Source organism: Crinia signifera, chromosome 5 (genome assembly GCF_055691185.1).
Source record: "Crinia signifera chromosome 5, ASM5569118v1, whole genome shotgun sequence".
Lineage (NCBI taxonomy): Eukaryota > Metazoa > Chordata > Amphibia > Anura > Myobatrachidae > Crinia > Crinia signifera.
The window spans coordinates 324,008,963-324,025,545 of NC_139221.1; the positions used below are offsets into that span (position 1 = coordinate 324,008,963).

Here is a 16,583-nt window from a genome sequence, read left to right on the forward strand (position 1 = left end):
GAGTTGATTTTATATAGTGTGGTGAGCGCAGCGAGCCACCGAGCCCGAAGCATGGCGAGCGCAGCGAGAACCTCGAGGGGACGCGTAATACCTGTGAAGTAATGCGCGTCCGCTCGCCACACTATATAAAATCAACTCCACGCCGACGTGGATAGTGGGGGTATGAAAAGGTCGGAGGACGCGTGCCGCCGCCCCTCGCGGGATTGCTGCGCTCGCCACGCTTCAGGTTGGCGTTAATCATGGGGTGGCGTTAACAATGGGGGGGATTTGACCCATCAGGGTGGGGATACAATGAAAATCGGGGTCTGGGGAGCATTTGACATTGGGGCCAATGTAAAATCGGGTCTCACGGACCATTTTACATTGGTTCCAATGTAAAATATCGCGTTGATCGCATCGCATGCGATTTGGTTGCATGCGATGCGATCAACGCGATTTTTTAGCACCCGTTGGATACAATTTTTATCGCTGGCGCCGTGCTAGGAAACAAGTACCTAATTTATTCCCCTGTTTGCAAATATAAGTCAGTCTTGACTGACCTATATTTGCGGCATCCGGTCCGAGAATGGGGCGGGTGTCTGACATCCTGTGTCATCAGCCATCCTCCCACGGCAGGCAGCTGCCCGTCTGCATTCGCAAGGGGATACCCAGCGGTTTTCTGGGTTCACCCACAATTTTTCCTGGGTGCCTCATGCAAACACCCCCTGCTAGAACTACATCAGTACTGGAGTCAGGTGTGAGTGGTTACAGAACTACATCAGTGCCTGAGCCAGATGTGAGAGTGGTTACAGAACTACATCAGTGCCTGAGCCAGGTGTGAGAGCGGCTACAGAACTACAACAGTACCTGAGCCAGGTGTGAAAGCGGTTACAGAACTACATCAGTACCTGAGCCAGGTGTGAGAGTGGTTACAGAACTACAACAGTGCCCGAGCCAGGTGTGAGAGCGGTTACAGAACTACATCAGTGCCCGAGCCAGGTGTGAGAGCGGTTACAGAACTACATCAGTACCTGAGTCAGGTGTGAGAGCGGCTACAGAACTACATCAGTACCTGAGCCAGGTCTGAGAGCGGTTACAGAACTACATCAGTACCTGAGCCAGGTGTGAGAGTGGTTACAGAACTACATCAGTGCCCATGCCAGGTGTGAGAGCGGTTACAGAACTACATCAGTGCCCGAGCCAGGTGTGAGAGCGGTTACAGAACTACATCAGTGCCCGAGCCAGGTGTGAGAGTGGTTACAGAACTACATCAGTGCCCGAGCCAGGTGTGAGAGTGGTTACAGAACTACATCAGTACTGGACCCAGATGTGAGAGAGGTTACAGAACTACATCAGTACTGGAGCCAGGTGTGAGAGTGGTTACAGAACTACATCAGTGCCCAAGCCAGGTGTGAGAGTGGTTACAGAACTACATCAGTACTGGACCCAGATGTGAGAGAGGTTACAGAACTACATCAGTACTGGAGCCAGGTGTGAGAGTGGTTACAGAACTACATCAGTGCCCGAGCCAGGTGTGAGAATGGTTACAGAACTACATCAGTACCTGAGCCAGGTGTGAGAGCGGTTACAGAACTACATCAGTACTGGAGCCAGGTGTGAGAGCGGTTACAAAACTACATCAGTACCTGAGCCAGGTGTGAGAGCGGTTACAGAACTACATCAGTGCCCGAGCCAGGTGTGAGAGTGGTTACAGAACTACATCAATGTCTGAGCCAGGTGTGAGAGCGGTTACAGAACTACATCAGTACCGGAGCCAGGTGTGAGAGTGGTTACAGAACTACATCAGTACTGGAGCCAGGTGTGAGAGTGGTTACAGAACTACATCAGTACTGGAGCCAGGTGTGAGAGTGGTTACAGAACTACATCAGTACCTGAGCCAGGTGTGAGAGCGGTTACAGAACTACATCAGTACTGAGCCAGGTGTGAGAGCGGTTACAGAACTACATCAGTACTGGAGCCAGGTGTGAGAGTGGTTACAGAACTACATCAGTGCCCGAGCCAGGTGTGAGAGTGGTTACAGAACTACATCAGTACTGGACCCAGATGTGAGAGAGGTTACAGAACTACATCAGTACTGGAGCCAGGTGTGAGAGTGGTTACAGAACTACATCAGTGCCCGAGCCAGGTGTGAGAGTGGTTACAGAACTACATCAGTACTGGACCCAGATGTGAGAGAGGTTACAGAACTACATCAGTACTGGAGCCAGGTGTGAGAGTGGTTACAGAACTACATCAGTGCCCGAGCCAGGTGTGAGAGCGGTTACAGAACTACATCAGTACCTGAGCCAGGTGTGAGAGCGGTTACAGAACTACATCAATGCTGAGCCAGGTGTGAGAGTGGTTACATAACTACATCAGTACTGGAGCCAGGTGTGAGAGCGGTTACAGAACTACATCAGTGCCTGAGCCAGGTGTGAGAGTGGTTACAGAACTACATCAGTGCCCGAGCCAGGTGTGAGAGTGGTTACAGAACTACATCAGTACTGGAGCCAGGTTTGAGAGTGGTTACGGAACTACATCTGTACCAAAGCCAGATGTGAGAGCGGTAACAGAACTACATCAGTACCGGAGCCAGGTGTGAGAGTGGTTACAGAACTACATCAGTACCTGAGCCAGGTGTGAGAGCGGTTACAGAACTACATCAGTACTGGAGCCAGGTGTAAGAGCGGTTACAGAACTACATGCCCAGAATGCAACGCTGCATGACACACTTCTGGTTTCTTGCACTGAGAGATAAGAATAGCTTCATGGGCTTTACCTTCCCTCCTTTTGGTTGTACTTGTGCCCCAAAGCCGAGCAGGGTCTGGACTACGTGCGGCTTACAGGACTCCACGGCAATGTGCAAGGCGGTGTAGTCCTCCCTGGTCCTAGCGTCCACCTGGGCTCCCTTCTGCAGCAGGGCTCTCACCACGGCGGTGTGCCCTCTCCTGGCCGCTGCATGCAGGCACACCGCCCCCGCCTGTAAGTACCAGGAAGACACTGCATCTATGTTACTCCATAAACACAACACAGAATACAATTTTTTTTCCTAATCATGGTTTCCAGTTGTTCCCATTGATCTATCATAAATTTTAGTATATTAATAACTATAAAAAAAAAAACAAGTATTAATATATTAATGTTTTCAAGACTATCCACGGCACATGAGTCATATGCAAATATCTGCAGGACCCCCCCCCCCCCATGTTTAGCCTTGTGCCCAACTTAGAATAAGACTCACAGGTGCATAAACTTAGCCAAAGTTATTTGACAATTAAATAAAATAAAATAATGTTTTCAGTTATATACTGTACATATTGCTACACTGTCCTAAATTGTTATGGAATAATGCACATATTTGGGGTCTATATACTAAACCTTGGACAGAGATAAGGCGGATGCAGATAAAGGGGGCATAATTTAGGTTGATTTGCAAAAAGCAAGCTCCTTCTTTAATAGGCAAAACCATGCTGCCCTGGAGGTGGGGCTGATGTAACATGTGCAGAGAGAGTTAGATTTGGGTGGGGTGTGTTCAAACTGAAATCTAATTTGCAGTGTAAGAATAATGCAGCCAGTATTTACCCTGCACAGTGACAAAATAACTCCCCCAAATGTAACTCTCTCTGCACCTGTTACACCTGCCCCACCTGCAGTGCAGCATGGTTTTGTCCATTAAACAAGGAGTTTGAAATATGTCAGTTAGGAGCTGGTTGTCTGGAACTTTGTATCTCTCCAAGGCTTGGATTGTGTGAATTGTACGGCGTCCTGTAGTAGTCAGGGTCAGGGACTTTTAAACGGTTCAGTCCCGGTGCAACCCTGCATGTGCGGTCAGTTCAGACTGCAGCAGCGGAACCTGAAAAGCTGACGTCATTGGGGGCAGGGGAGGGCGCTGCTCCAAGCACTGCCTCCTCCATAGTGTGAACAGAAAACTGGTCGCCCGATCCATTTAACCTGTTCACACTACACAGCAACGAACCAGTAAGAACCCTGCTTTTTACCCGGTTCGGATTGCCGTGTTGCTACCTGTTAGCTGTAACCCCTTTCACATCGCACCAATTACCAGAATGAACCGGCAAGTAACTGGCTTGTACCCGGTAATTAGCTGCAATGTGAAAGGGGTTTTACTTAGGTCTCTAAAAATCCCCCATGTAAGCGGACATACCTTATTAGGCATATGGAGTAGAACCCCCTTCTTCAAAAAGGCCAGCGCTGTTTCCGGGTGCCCACATTGTGAGGCGATGTGTAGGAGGGTGTCACCATCCTAACAGTTAGGAGAAGGTGCAGAGTATGAGAGAATAGATTAGGAGTATATAGTATATTCTACCCCAAGGCTGGGTACTGCAGCATTATACAATAACTAGATACATTGAATGAGGACTTTTGCCTAAAATCTCCTTTTGAAATCTCAGAAACACACAATTGTTGCTGACATTTGACAGTTTGTAAAGAAAAATATGTAATTATGAGAACAAATTGTAGGGTTTCCATAGTTACATATTTTTCTAAGCAATATCATCTCTTTATAACCTGTCTGTCAAGCGGCAACTGAAAATTGTTCATGAGTTTTTAACAGGAGATTTCAGGCAGAAGTTCCAGTCATTCCAGCAAACTCTAAAATCAAGATTTTGGATTAGGAAGCATAGGGCATGTAGAGAGGAGATTTGCATGGGCGTTCAGCCGGGAGGTGATAACCTGTTCACTAAGCTACGTACATATGCAGCTTACCGACTAGTGTATAGTACAGTAGGTACGCTTGTAAAGGGTTAATAGCATGGAAGCTTATCTGGTTTACTTAGTAAGAACACATGGATCTAAGGCCACATTCAGTGGAGCAAAAAAGCAAGTACTTTTCAGTCTGGAACCAACCAAGGTTGAAATGCTAGGGGAACAAATATATTTATATTGTTTCTGTGCAGGGTAAATACTGGCAGCTTTTCCATGCAGCCTACAGATGTTAGACAGTTTTATTTTTACACTAAAATCTAGATTTCAGTTTGACTTCATTTCATACAAATCTTATCTGTTTGCATATGTTATTAATCAGGCCCACAGTTGGTAGTCACTGGGTTAATAGCGTGGACACTTATCGTACACTTATATATCTTACTAGCACATAGAATTGAAATCATCCCTAGTCTATATGGTAAATTTTTGGCCAGCAGGCCCCTCTCTAACCTCTGTCAACCTCGTATGCATCTGTACACGTTCCTTTTAAATGTCAAGGTGCACTGCCAACGCACTGGCCGGTATATCGGCTACTCAATGAAACAGCCAATACAATAAATCGCTGGAACTTTGTACCAGCAATATGACGTCCTTCACAGACATACGCTGTGTATCACAACCAATGGCCAATATACCAGTGCTAGGTGCTGTGTGTATGGGTGATCTGCCGACCTCCCTTATACTCACTGCACAAGACGAGGGTTATTAACAGCACAGCTGGGTGGGCGCATGTAAATGATTGCCCAGTTGTGACATCAGTGGGCAGCATGTATACAGAACACACTGCCTAATCTGTTTGTAGATATATCTATAGGTGTGTACCCAGCTTTAAAATACACCCATACACTTGCCCATACACTTGCGCAATGTTATGTGATGAGATGATAAGGAAACTAGACATCGGTACCGGTACCATACATTGTTGGAAACAATTCTTCTGCCATCAATCCGGGAGCGTAGACGAGTCCGCTTAGCTGCACTGCACTTGCAGAGAATCTGCAGCTGGAACCCGAGAGCTACATCTGAAGCTTGGCAAGTTACCCCCCTCCAAACAATAACCTTACTAATATGGTTGATGCTATTGCAAATTAGCAAGTGTTCTTTGGACATTGTATACTAATATCCACTAATCTATAGGAGCTGTGAGAGAGCCACCTATATTAACTGGACTAACATTGCCTTACATAGGCTAATACAAGAATGCGAGCATACTAATCCAAGTTGGGCTGACAATATAATAAGCACTTCCTAAAGTGATCGTCCCTTGATTAACCCCTTTTTCCCCAATTTTATGATTAATTATTTTTTTATTATAGATTACCGGCCGGTGATTAATGTGTAATTGATAATTGCTAATAATTTTTAATAAATTATATATGTTGTTTAAAAACTTGAATCAGCGCTGTCTCTAATTTTCTTTTGTGGTTTTCTGTACATTTTCAAGGGGTGGAGTATCCCCTTGATAGTGACAGCAGCAGATCCAAGAATATATATTTGCATCTCTGCGCTTTTGACAAATTGTTTTTTTTTTATGAGATATCACGCTGCGATTACCCAGCTCCCTGTGCGATAAATCGCATCTCAGGTGCCCATCATCTCCCAGTGTGTATGGACCTTTATGCAGTAAAGTTGGCTGCAGCCTGCACATGTGCAGTAGCACATCAGGTTGGAAGTCGCTCCTCCGCAGATTCTAGGTCCTAGTGCCCAGCAAGTTCTAGTACTAGGACAGAGGCAGAGCAGCGTGTCTGTCTTTCAACAGCACCTTATAGCTAAATAACAAATAATAAAATTATAGTAAGATAATAGGATTTTGGCTACAGGAACTATTGACTGTATTGAGTCTGATCATAGTTTTCACTGTTCAAAAAAATAAATACATGGTGCAACATTTTCTTTAATGGGGACATTCCCAGAATAAGTAGAAAGCAAGGCCACCAATAACATTGAATTGTTGACTAAGCCAAACGACCTCCATGTTAAACAACATGAACCAACCTGAGCTGCACCAACCAATGTCCAGCAGAAATACAGTACCAGCACGGACAATCCCTATATCACAATGCATTTGTGGCTCGGCAGATAACGTAACACATACTTGCCTTCGTACGCGCCAAAACATTGGAGCGAAACTTCTCCGTGAGTATCTCCACGAGGCCGGTGTGCCCCCGCTCTGCCGCCACATGCAGAGGAGACCGGTCCAGCTGTGGGAAACAAATGACACTTCATTAATGTATAGCACTTGGCGCGGCTGGATTATGACCATGCGGGAGATTTATCAATCCTTTAATCTACATTATATATGAGATGCATTAGTAAATTTACCCCTTAATCTGTCCCACATTATGCCATAAAGGGGACTATGAGAAGTAGTAAGGAGACATAAAACGTATAATATCTGGCACATGATACCCAGTGACGGCAGATGTGAAGGTTACCGTGTCCGTAATGTTGGGGTTAGCCTTGCACTGATGTAAGAACTTCACAGTGGCTTCATCTCCTTCCCCAGCCGCGATGTGTAAGGGAGTCTGCCCTTCACCCTATAGAAGAAGACACAGCGTGACCACCACGGGCAACTTATAGGGCGGCTGGTGGAAAGGGCTAATATAAATGTAAACATTTCCATACATTGGCAGAACTTGCCTGACACCAACCTCATTCCCCTGCACCCTCCTTTTAGTCCTTGCTGCTACCCCCACCTGAACTCTCCCCTTCTCTGACTCTCCACCATTCTCCAAAGCTGCAAACAGGATCTGAAAACCCCTTTATTTATCAACACCTACGGTCTCTCCTCCTAACGCACCCTTAGCCCCAGTGACGGAACTTGTGAGTGGTGGGCCCAGGTGCAAAAGAACAATTTAGGCCCCACACCAGTGGGTGACGGGTACAAGCTGCTGGTCTAGACAGCAATGGGCCCCATAGTCCTCAGGGGCCCCGGTGCAATGCACCTGCTGCACCAATGGTAGTTCCGCCTCTGCTTACCCCTGTGTCCCCATGTCTGACTTCCTCCTATACATTGTAAGCTATGACAAGCAGGGTGCTCACTACCCATCCCAGCCAACGCCATCCCTCCTTCCCCTCACCATTCCTTTTATAATCCATAGGTGTGACGCGGTCATCTGTGCAAAATTCCATTATTGTGACCTCTCTGACTACTACGTACTGTACTCTATATATTATCTGCCCTGTTATATTAGCCCTGTACTGCTATATGCACTGGGGGGATTCAGACTCGCTCGTAGCGGGCCGAATAAGTCGGGAAGTGCACACTGGAACGGTCGGTCCAGGCTGACTTTTCTTAGCGAACTGTGGAGAAATCATTTGATGTTGAGCGATCATTGAACGATTTCTATCCGGTTCCGCCACATGCGTGCGGATGTGTACAGTATGTGAACACATTTGCTCTTATGCGAGTGAGCAGATTTGGTCGGCAGGGGAGGGGCGGCATTTACCTGCTCGCTAAGCTGCAAATATACGGTCTGAATCAGTCCCACTGTCTTTATGTCTTGTTATGTTCTTAGAATGCTCTCTGTATAGTACCGGTAACTACTACTTATGAAGGCTCTCTGTATCGTACCGGTAACTACTACTTATGAATGCTCTCTGCATAGTACCGGTAACTACTACTGATGAATGCTCTCTGTATCGTACCGGTAACTACTACTTATGAATGCTCTCTGTATCGTACCGGTAACTACTACTTATGAATGCTCTCTGCATAGTACCGGTAACTACTACTTAAGAATGCTCTCTCTATAGTACCGGTAACTACTACTGATGAATGCTCTCTGTATCATACCGGTAACTACTACTTATGAATGCTCTCTGTATAGTATTGGTAACTACTACTTATGAATGCTCTCTGTATCGTACCGGTAACTACTACTTATGAATGCTTTCTGTATCGTACCAGTAACTACAGTACTACTTATAAATGCTCTCTGTATCGTACCGGTAACTACTACTTATGAATGCTCTCTGTATCTTACGGGTAACTACTACTTATGAATGCTCTCTGTATCGTACCGGTAACTACTACTTATGAATGATCTCTGCATAGTACCGGTAACGCCTACTTAAGAATGCTCTCTGTATAGTACCGGTAACTACTACTGATGAATGCTCTCTGTATCGTACCGGTAACTACTACTTATGAATGCTCTCTGCATAGTACCGGTAACTACTACTTAAGAATGCTCTCTCTATAGTACCGGTAACTACTACTGATGAATGCTCTCTGTATCATACCGGTAACTACTACTTATGAATGTTCTCTGTATCGTACCGGTAACTACTACTACTTATGAATGCTCTCTGCATAGTACCAGTAACTACTACTTATGAATGCTCTCTGTATAGTACTGGTAACTACTACTTATGAATGCTCTCTGTATCGTACCGGTAACGACTACTTATGAATGCTCTCTGTATCGTACCGGTAACTACTACTTATGAATGCTCTCTGCATAGTACCGGTAACTACTACTTATGAATGCTCTCTGTATCGTACCGGTAACTACTACTTATGAATGCTCTCTGTATCGTACCGGTAACTACTACTTATGAATGCTCTCTGTATAGTACTGGTAACTACTACTTATGAATGCTCTCTGTATAGTACTGGTATCTACTACTTATGAATGCTCCCTGTATCGTACCGGTAACTACTACTTATGAATGCTTTCTGTAGCGTACCAGTAACTACAGTACTACTTATAAATGCTCTTTGTATCGTACCGGTAACTACTACTTATGAATGCTCTCTGTATTGTACCGGTAACTACTACTTATGAATGCTCTCTGCATAGTACCGGTAACTACTACTTATGAATGTTTTCTGTATCGTACCGGTAACTACTACTGATGAATGCTCTCTTTATCGTACCGGTAACTACTACTTATGAATGATCTCTGCATAGTACCGGTAACGCCTACTTAAGAATGCTCTCTGTATAGTACTGGTAACTACTACTTATAAATGCTCTCTGTATCGTACCGGTAACTACTACTTATGAATGCTCTCTGTATCATACCGGTAACTACTACTTATGATTGCTTTCTGTATCGTACCAGTAACTACAGTACTACTTATAAATGCTCTCTGTATCGTACCGGTAACTACTACTTATGAATGTTCTCTGTATCGTACCGGTAACTACTACTACTTATGAATGCTCTCTGCATAGTACCAGTAACTACTACTTATGAATGCTCTCTGTATAGTACTGGTAACTACTACTTATGAATGCTCTCTGTATCGTACCGGTAACTACTACTTATGAATGCCCTCTGTATCATACCGGCAACTACTACTTATGAATGCTCTCTGTATCGTACCGGTAACTACTACTTATGAATGCTCTCTGCATAGTACCGGTAACTACAACTTATGAATGCTCTCTGTATAGTACTGGTAACTACTACTTATGAATGCTCTCTGTATAGTACTGGTATCTACTACTTATGAATGCTCCCTGTATCGTACCGGTAACTACTACTTATGAATGCTATCTGTAGCGTACCAGTAACTACAGTACTACTTATAAATGCTCTTTGTATCGTACCGGTAACTACTACTTATGAATGCTCTCTGTATTGTACCGGTAACTACTACTTATGAATGCTCTCTGCATAGTACCGGTAACTACTACTTATGAATGTTCTCTGTTTCGTACCAGTAACTACTACTGATGAATGCTCTCTGTATAGCATTCATTGCCAACCTTTTATTAAACACAGATTCCCAAAGTATACCATCTGTTGTAACCACCGTGACAATGAATGCATTGAGCAGCAGGGCGGCCATGTTGGTACTCACGTTCTGGCAGTCCACGTGGGCTCCGTACTCAACCAGGAGTTTAGCGGCCTCCACGTCGCGCTTTCTGCAACATGCATGAAGTGCGGAGTCACCATATTTCTGTTAGTGACAGGCAGTATATTGACACGTTAAAGCCTGGTTACATCAATGCAAAAAGGCATCACAGCATTCCAGATACTGGAGTATATGTTAGGACACAGGTTTATGTAGGCAGCACGGCATTAAAAAGACTACTCATGAGATACAACTCAATGATCAGAGTGTCTGACTGAAACGCTACAGGCAATGGGTTTGAATACCAGGTATGTCAGCATTGTCCATCAAATATAATAATAGTCAGTGTGACTGAATAACAAAGAGCTCTCCAGTTAAGTTCATGAATGTTGTATAGGTACAGTATTCGCATAGGAAGGGGTGGGAGATGGAGACGGCAGTTAGGAGATGCTGGGCTTCAAATAGAAGGGAAGCAACAAGTGAATGTAATTAAAACAGATAATTAACAAGGGCATTATGCAAATTTACAGCTGGAACTACAGACCCCTGAGTAGCTGCGTGCCGGTTCTGGAGACCAGCCTGAGACTAGATAGATAAACAGGATTTGTGTAACCAGAACATGATGGCTGGTGTGCAGGTGAGCACATTCGGAATTACCTGGGTCTATCGTACCTGTAACATGTAATGCCACGAACCAGGGACATTTTATTCCATAACTTATAACCTCAGATAATAATAATAATGTGTACTTACGGTACTTGTAGCTTTCACCTGGGCGTCAGGGTGAGAGGTCAGCAGCTCCTTACAGATCCCCAGATTACCGGACTCCACTGCTAAGTACAGAGGGATGCAGCCGTCCTGGGAAGCCAAGGATTACAGTAATCACTTATCAGTTACTTCTCAACATAACACGAATAGAATTGTTCTAGGTTTGACTGTATGGCATGTTCTTCCCTAACCAGGGTCACCTGTTCTCCCCTAACCAGGGTCACCTGCTCTCCCCTAACCAGGGTCACCTGTTCTCTCCTACCCAGGGTCACCTGCTCTCCCCTAACCAGGGTCACCTGCTCTCCCCTAACCAGGGTCACCTGCTCTCCCCTAACCAGGGTCACCTGTTCTCTCCTAACCAGGGCCACCTGTTCTCCCCTAACCAGGGCCACCTGCTCTCCCCTTACCAGGGTCACCTGCTCTCCCCTAACCAGGGTCCCCTGCTCTCCCATAACCAGGGTCACCTGCTCTCCCCTAACCAAGGTCACCTGCTCTCTCCTAACCAGGGTCCCCTGCTCTCCCCTAACCAGGGTCCCCTGCTCTCCCCTAACCAGGGTCACCTGCTCTCCCATAACCAGGGTCACCTGCTCTCCCCTAACCAGGGTCCCCTGCTCTCCCCTAACCAAGGTCACCTGCTCTCTCCTAACCAGGGTCCCCTGCTCTCCCCTAACCAGGGTCACCTGCTCTCCCCTAACCAGGGTCACCTGCTCTCCCCTAACCAGGGTCACCTGCTCTCCCCTAACCAGGGTCACCTGCTCTCTCCTAACCAGGGTCCCCTGCTCTCCCCTAACCAGGGTCCCCTGCTCTCCCCTAACCAGGGTCACCTGCTCTCCCCTAACCAGGGTCCCCTGCTCTCCCATAACCAGGGTCACCTGCTCTCCCATAACCAGGGTCACCTGCTCTCCCCTAACCAGGGTCCCCTGCTCTCCCCTAACCAGGGTCCCTGCTCTCCCATAACCAGGGTCCCCTGCTCTCCCCTAACCAGGGTCCCCTGCTCTCCCCTAACCAGGGTCACCTGCTCTCCCATAACCAGGGTCACCTGCTCTTCCCTAACCAGGGTCCCCTGCTCTCCCCTAACCAGGGTCCCCTGCTCTCCTCTAATCAGGGTCACCTGCTCTCCCCTAACCAGGGTCACCTGCTCTCCCCTAACAAGGGTCACCTGCTCTCCCCTAACCAGGGTCACCTGCTCTCCCCTAACCAGGGTCACCTGCTCTCCCCTAACCAGGGTCACCTGCTCTTCCCCTAACCAGAGTCACCTGCTCTCCCCTAACCAGGGTCAGCTGCTCTCCCCTAACCAGGGTCACCTGTTCTCCCCTAACCAGGGTCACCTGCTCTCCCCTGACCAGGGTCACCTGCTCTCCCCTAACCAGGGTCACCTGCTCTCCCCTAACCAGGGCCCCCTGCTCTCCCCTAACCAGGGTCCCCTGCTCTCCCCTAACCAGGGTCACCTGCTCTCCCCTAACCAGGGTCCCCTGCTCTCCCATAACCAGGGCCCCCTGCTCTCCCATAACCAGGGTCCCCTGCTCTCCCCTAACCAGGGTCACCTGCTCTCCCCTAACCAGGGTCACCTGCTCTCCCCTAACCAGGGTCCCCTGCTCTCCCCTAACCAGGGTCACCTGCTCTCCCCTAACCAGGGTCACCTGCTCTCCCCTAACCAGGGTCCCCTGCTCTTCCCTAACCAGGGTCCCCTGCTCTCCCCTAACCAGGGTCCCCTGCTCTCCCCTAACCAGGGTCACCTGCTCTCCCCTAACCAGGGTCACCTGCTCTCCCCTAACAAGGGTCACCTGCTCTCCCCTAACCAGGGTCACCTGCTCTCCCCTAACAAGGGTCACCTGCTCTCCCCTAACCAGGGTCACCTGCTCTCTCCTAACCAGGGTCACCTGTTCTCCCCTAACCAGGGTCACCTGCTCTCCCCTAACCAGGGTCACCTGCTCTCCCCTGACCAGGGTCACCTGTTCTCCCCTAACCAGGGTCACCTGCTCTCCCCTAACCAGGGTCACCTGCTCTCGCCTAACCAGGGCCCCCTGCTCTCCCCTAACCAGGGTCACCTGCTCTCCCCTGACCAGGGTCACCTGCTCTCCCCTAACCAGGGTCACCTGCTCTCCCCTAACCAGGGCCCCCTGCTCTCCCCTAACCAGGGTCCCCTGCTCTCCCCTAACCAGGGTCACCTGCTCTCCCCTAACCAGGGTCCCCTGATCTCCCCTAACCAGGGTCCCCTGCTCTCCCCTAACCAGGGTCACCTGATCTCGCCAATACAGTAAATATATAATGACAAGGGGATGAGAGGAGGGGATGATATGGCGCGGCAGTCACAAACACTCTTGTCTATGGTGGAAAGCCCTTTATGAGTGGTGCAATTAAGTGACATCTTGACACCCCCCCTCCCCCAAACTTAACAACTTTCTGTCACCCCTGATGTCTCCAATCTATGAATACACCTCACCTTATCCGGGGCGAGCCGGGCCTCCTTGTGTGATGCCTTCAGCAGCGTCTGGATGACACTGACAGCACCGCTAGGGCGCTGCGCTGTGTAATGGAGAGGCAGCTGGTCCTTCACCTGGGGGAACAAGGACACGCTATAGGGTAGAGGACAGTGCTGGGTCCTATCTGTGTGCAGTCTGCATGTTCTGCCTGTGATTGTGGGTTTCCTCTGGGTGCCTGGAAAAACCTTAGAAAATCAGGATTCTTCCCTCCTCTATCTGGGTGTAACCTTAGAAAATCAGGATTCTTCCCTCCTCTATCAGGATTCTTCCCTCCTCTATCTAGGGGTTTCCTCCCACAATCCTACTAGATGGGTAACGGACACCTGACAGTAAAATGATCATCTGTCCATGTGATAGGGAGTATACTGGCGGTGGGAAGTGGACTGACACATTCTGTGGCGTACTCCGGCATATGTGTGCACTATATAAATAACGGGTAACAAATACATGTATGTTTCTGAATAAATGTGAAGGAAGCAGAAATGTGCTAAGGGGGTGAGGTAATAAGTAAAAATAATATAATGACTGATTTGTACCCCTCCGGGAAGATTGGGATCAGCTTTCTTGGCCAGAAGAAGTCTCACAATCTCCTCCTTAGAGTGCGCCGCGGCCACATGTAACGCTGCGCGACCATCCTGAAACAGACACAGACACATACATGTAACATAGGTGTAAGGAGAAACGATTGCACTCCCAGGAGGTGATACCCCCCTCCCACTGCAACACTGCATGTCACATTAGATGGCGCTAGAGATGCGGAGTCTCATCCTCTGCCCCTCTCCCCAATCACTGCAGAGACCGGTAATGCCCCCATGCACCGTAACAATTCACTACCAGCGATTCATATAATAGATGTGTGACAGTGATTAATAAACCAGAAAGTAATTGTACAAGGGGCAGACTGCCACCATGCTGGACACACCCTGGCCCTAGAAGGCATTTACACACACCTTGGCCCTGGGGGGGGGCACTAATAAATTCAACCAGCAGGCCTACTAAGAACTTGCTCTATTGAGGGAGATGTGGCCAAGTGTGGGCATACTTGTGTCTCCCCGATAAGCCCACCCCTTACCTTAATTGCTATCCCTCACCATAACCCTGCCCTAACAGTAACCTTAATCATAACACCAACCCTAGTCCTAATATTAACCCTAAGAGCAGTGAGGTAAACAGCTGTGGAGGAACTGGCCTAGCAGGTGTCTGATTGTGCGCATTGTGATGCCGCTCTCTGTATTCTGACCACCGGCAGCAGGTGCTCCCTCCCCAGAGCAGCAGCACTACACCTTTCTATCATGATATAACACACGGTGCACAATGTCAGGCAATTGCACAGAATCATGTAGCAGTGTTACTTATCTGTCTGCTAGCTGCCAATGATCCTCAGCGATCAGCAGGGAAAGCGCTGCCCAGGAGAAACTGCTCACTGCACTGTAATGAAATCCTTGCTTCAGCTCCGCAGCTTGGAGAGAATAAGGCACCAGCACAGAGAGCAGGAAGAGACCAAGTGTCTGCTTCAGCGGGGAAGGAAGCCTATTAGCGCCTTTTACCCCTTTAGCCGCTCCCACAACAGTTTCTCCTCACCTCCAGTGCCTCCCCTCGTTTATGGGATCACTTGGAAGTGGACTCCTGTGGAAGTGGACTCCTGTGATAGGCTTCACTTCCTTTTCAGGATTTTCAGCCTATAAGCCCTTGTGAGATTGCGCCCGCCATCGCAGGGGATCTGACCCCCGCGATCCCCCCCTAAGCAGTGAGCCGTTCAGGACACCCCCAGAGCCCAGGAAAACCTCTCTGGGCAGTATTCAATGAGAAAAGTTCTCCGTGTTTTGTGGAGAACTTGTGCTTTGTTCGCCTTGGACGGAGCATTTTGCTCTCCAAAAGCGAGCAACCCTATTCAATGTGAAATGTTCTCCGTCTTTCTAAGTGACTTTCTCCGTGTCTCTCCGTGTAGCAATTCTCCATCTTTTGATGGAGAGCTGGAATGTGAACTTTTAAACTAAAAGGTTTTTTTAAGAAATTTTGGTGTCAAAAAATCAGTTTTTTTTTTGTTTTTTTTTACACATTGCAGCCAGCAGGGGGCCGGAGCGCTCGAGCCGCTCATTAGATATTCATATATTCACTGCACCCGAACATAACTATGCACAAACGGGTGCAGTGAATACTGGGTCCCCCGCTGGCTATAGGGGGGTGCAGCCTGGGTCCTGGAGAGCCCCCCTCCCCTCCACAGTCCTCTGGAGCAGCCAGGGAGACTTTAATCTCTCTGGCTGCTTCCGGCTCCCTGAAAGCTCCCTGCTCCCTGCAGGGGTTAAGACTCTCCGCGAGTGGCGGAGAGCATCAGCCACATTGAATAGAGGGAGCAGGAGTGGCAGAGAGCCCTCCGGAACACGGAGAGTGCATGGAGAGCGAAATAAAACGCTCTCCATGCACGGAGAACTTTTTCATTGAATACTGCCCTCTGTGAAGGTTAATAGCGGTGCAGAGGGAGCAGAAAGCGTCCCTCTGCACACAGAGAGCTGACCGGACGCGCTTCTGTCAGCCTCTGCTGCGCTCTCAGTGTGTGGGAACTTCTTGTAGAAGTGACACACTGGAAAACCTGCTTAACTAGTGAAATTAATAAAATAAAATAAAAACCCTAGCTATTCTACTCCAAAAACGGCTGCAGCCCGCAGCCGGTCAGCACAGCACCCACTCTGGTGAGTACCTAAAAAGAACTGGGGAACTCTGGGATGCAGAAGGGAGGAGCCTGCTCTCAAAAGAAGTCAGCATAGGTGCCTTGCTCCTGCAGACCCTCCTACATCCCATGGTTGAGCTGTGTCACCAGG

At 48.1% G+C, this 16,583-nt stretch overlaps 1 protein-coding gene across 1 annotated transcript in view; it reads right to left on the minus strand.

The window, feature by feature from the left end:
• Positions 1-16,583, minus strand: part of LOC146005595 (uncharacterized) — a 76,562-nt gene that overhangs the window by 38,383 nt on the left and 21,596 nt on the right. The window contains exons 3-10 of the mRNA XM_083144921.1: positions 14,301-14,399; positions 13,725-13,838; positions 11,267-11,371; positions 10,520-10,618; positions 7,140-7,241; positions 6,804-6,905; positions 4,142-4,240; positions 2,759-2,959 (exon numbers count right to left, since the gene is read on the minus strand). Coding sequence (XP_083001047.1) covers positions 2,759-2,959; positions 4,142-4,240; positions 6,804-6,905; positions 7,140-7,241; positions 10,520-10,618; positions 11,267-11,371; positions 13,725-13,838; positions 14,301-14,399 — 921 coding nt within the window. The remainder of the gene's footprint in view (positions 1-2,758; positions 2,960-4,141; positions 4,241-6,803; positions 6,906-7,139; positions 7,242-10,519; positions 10,619-11,266; positions 11,372-13,724; positions 13,839-14,300; positions 14,400-16,583) is intronic.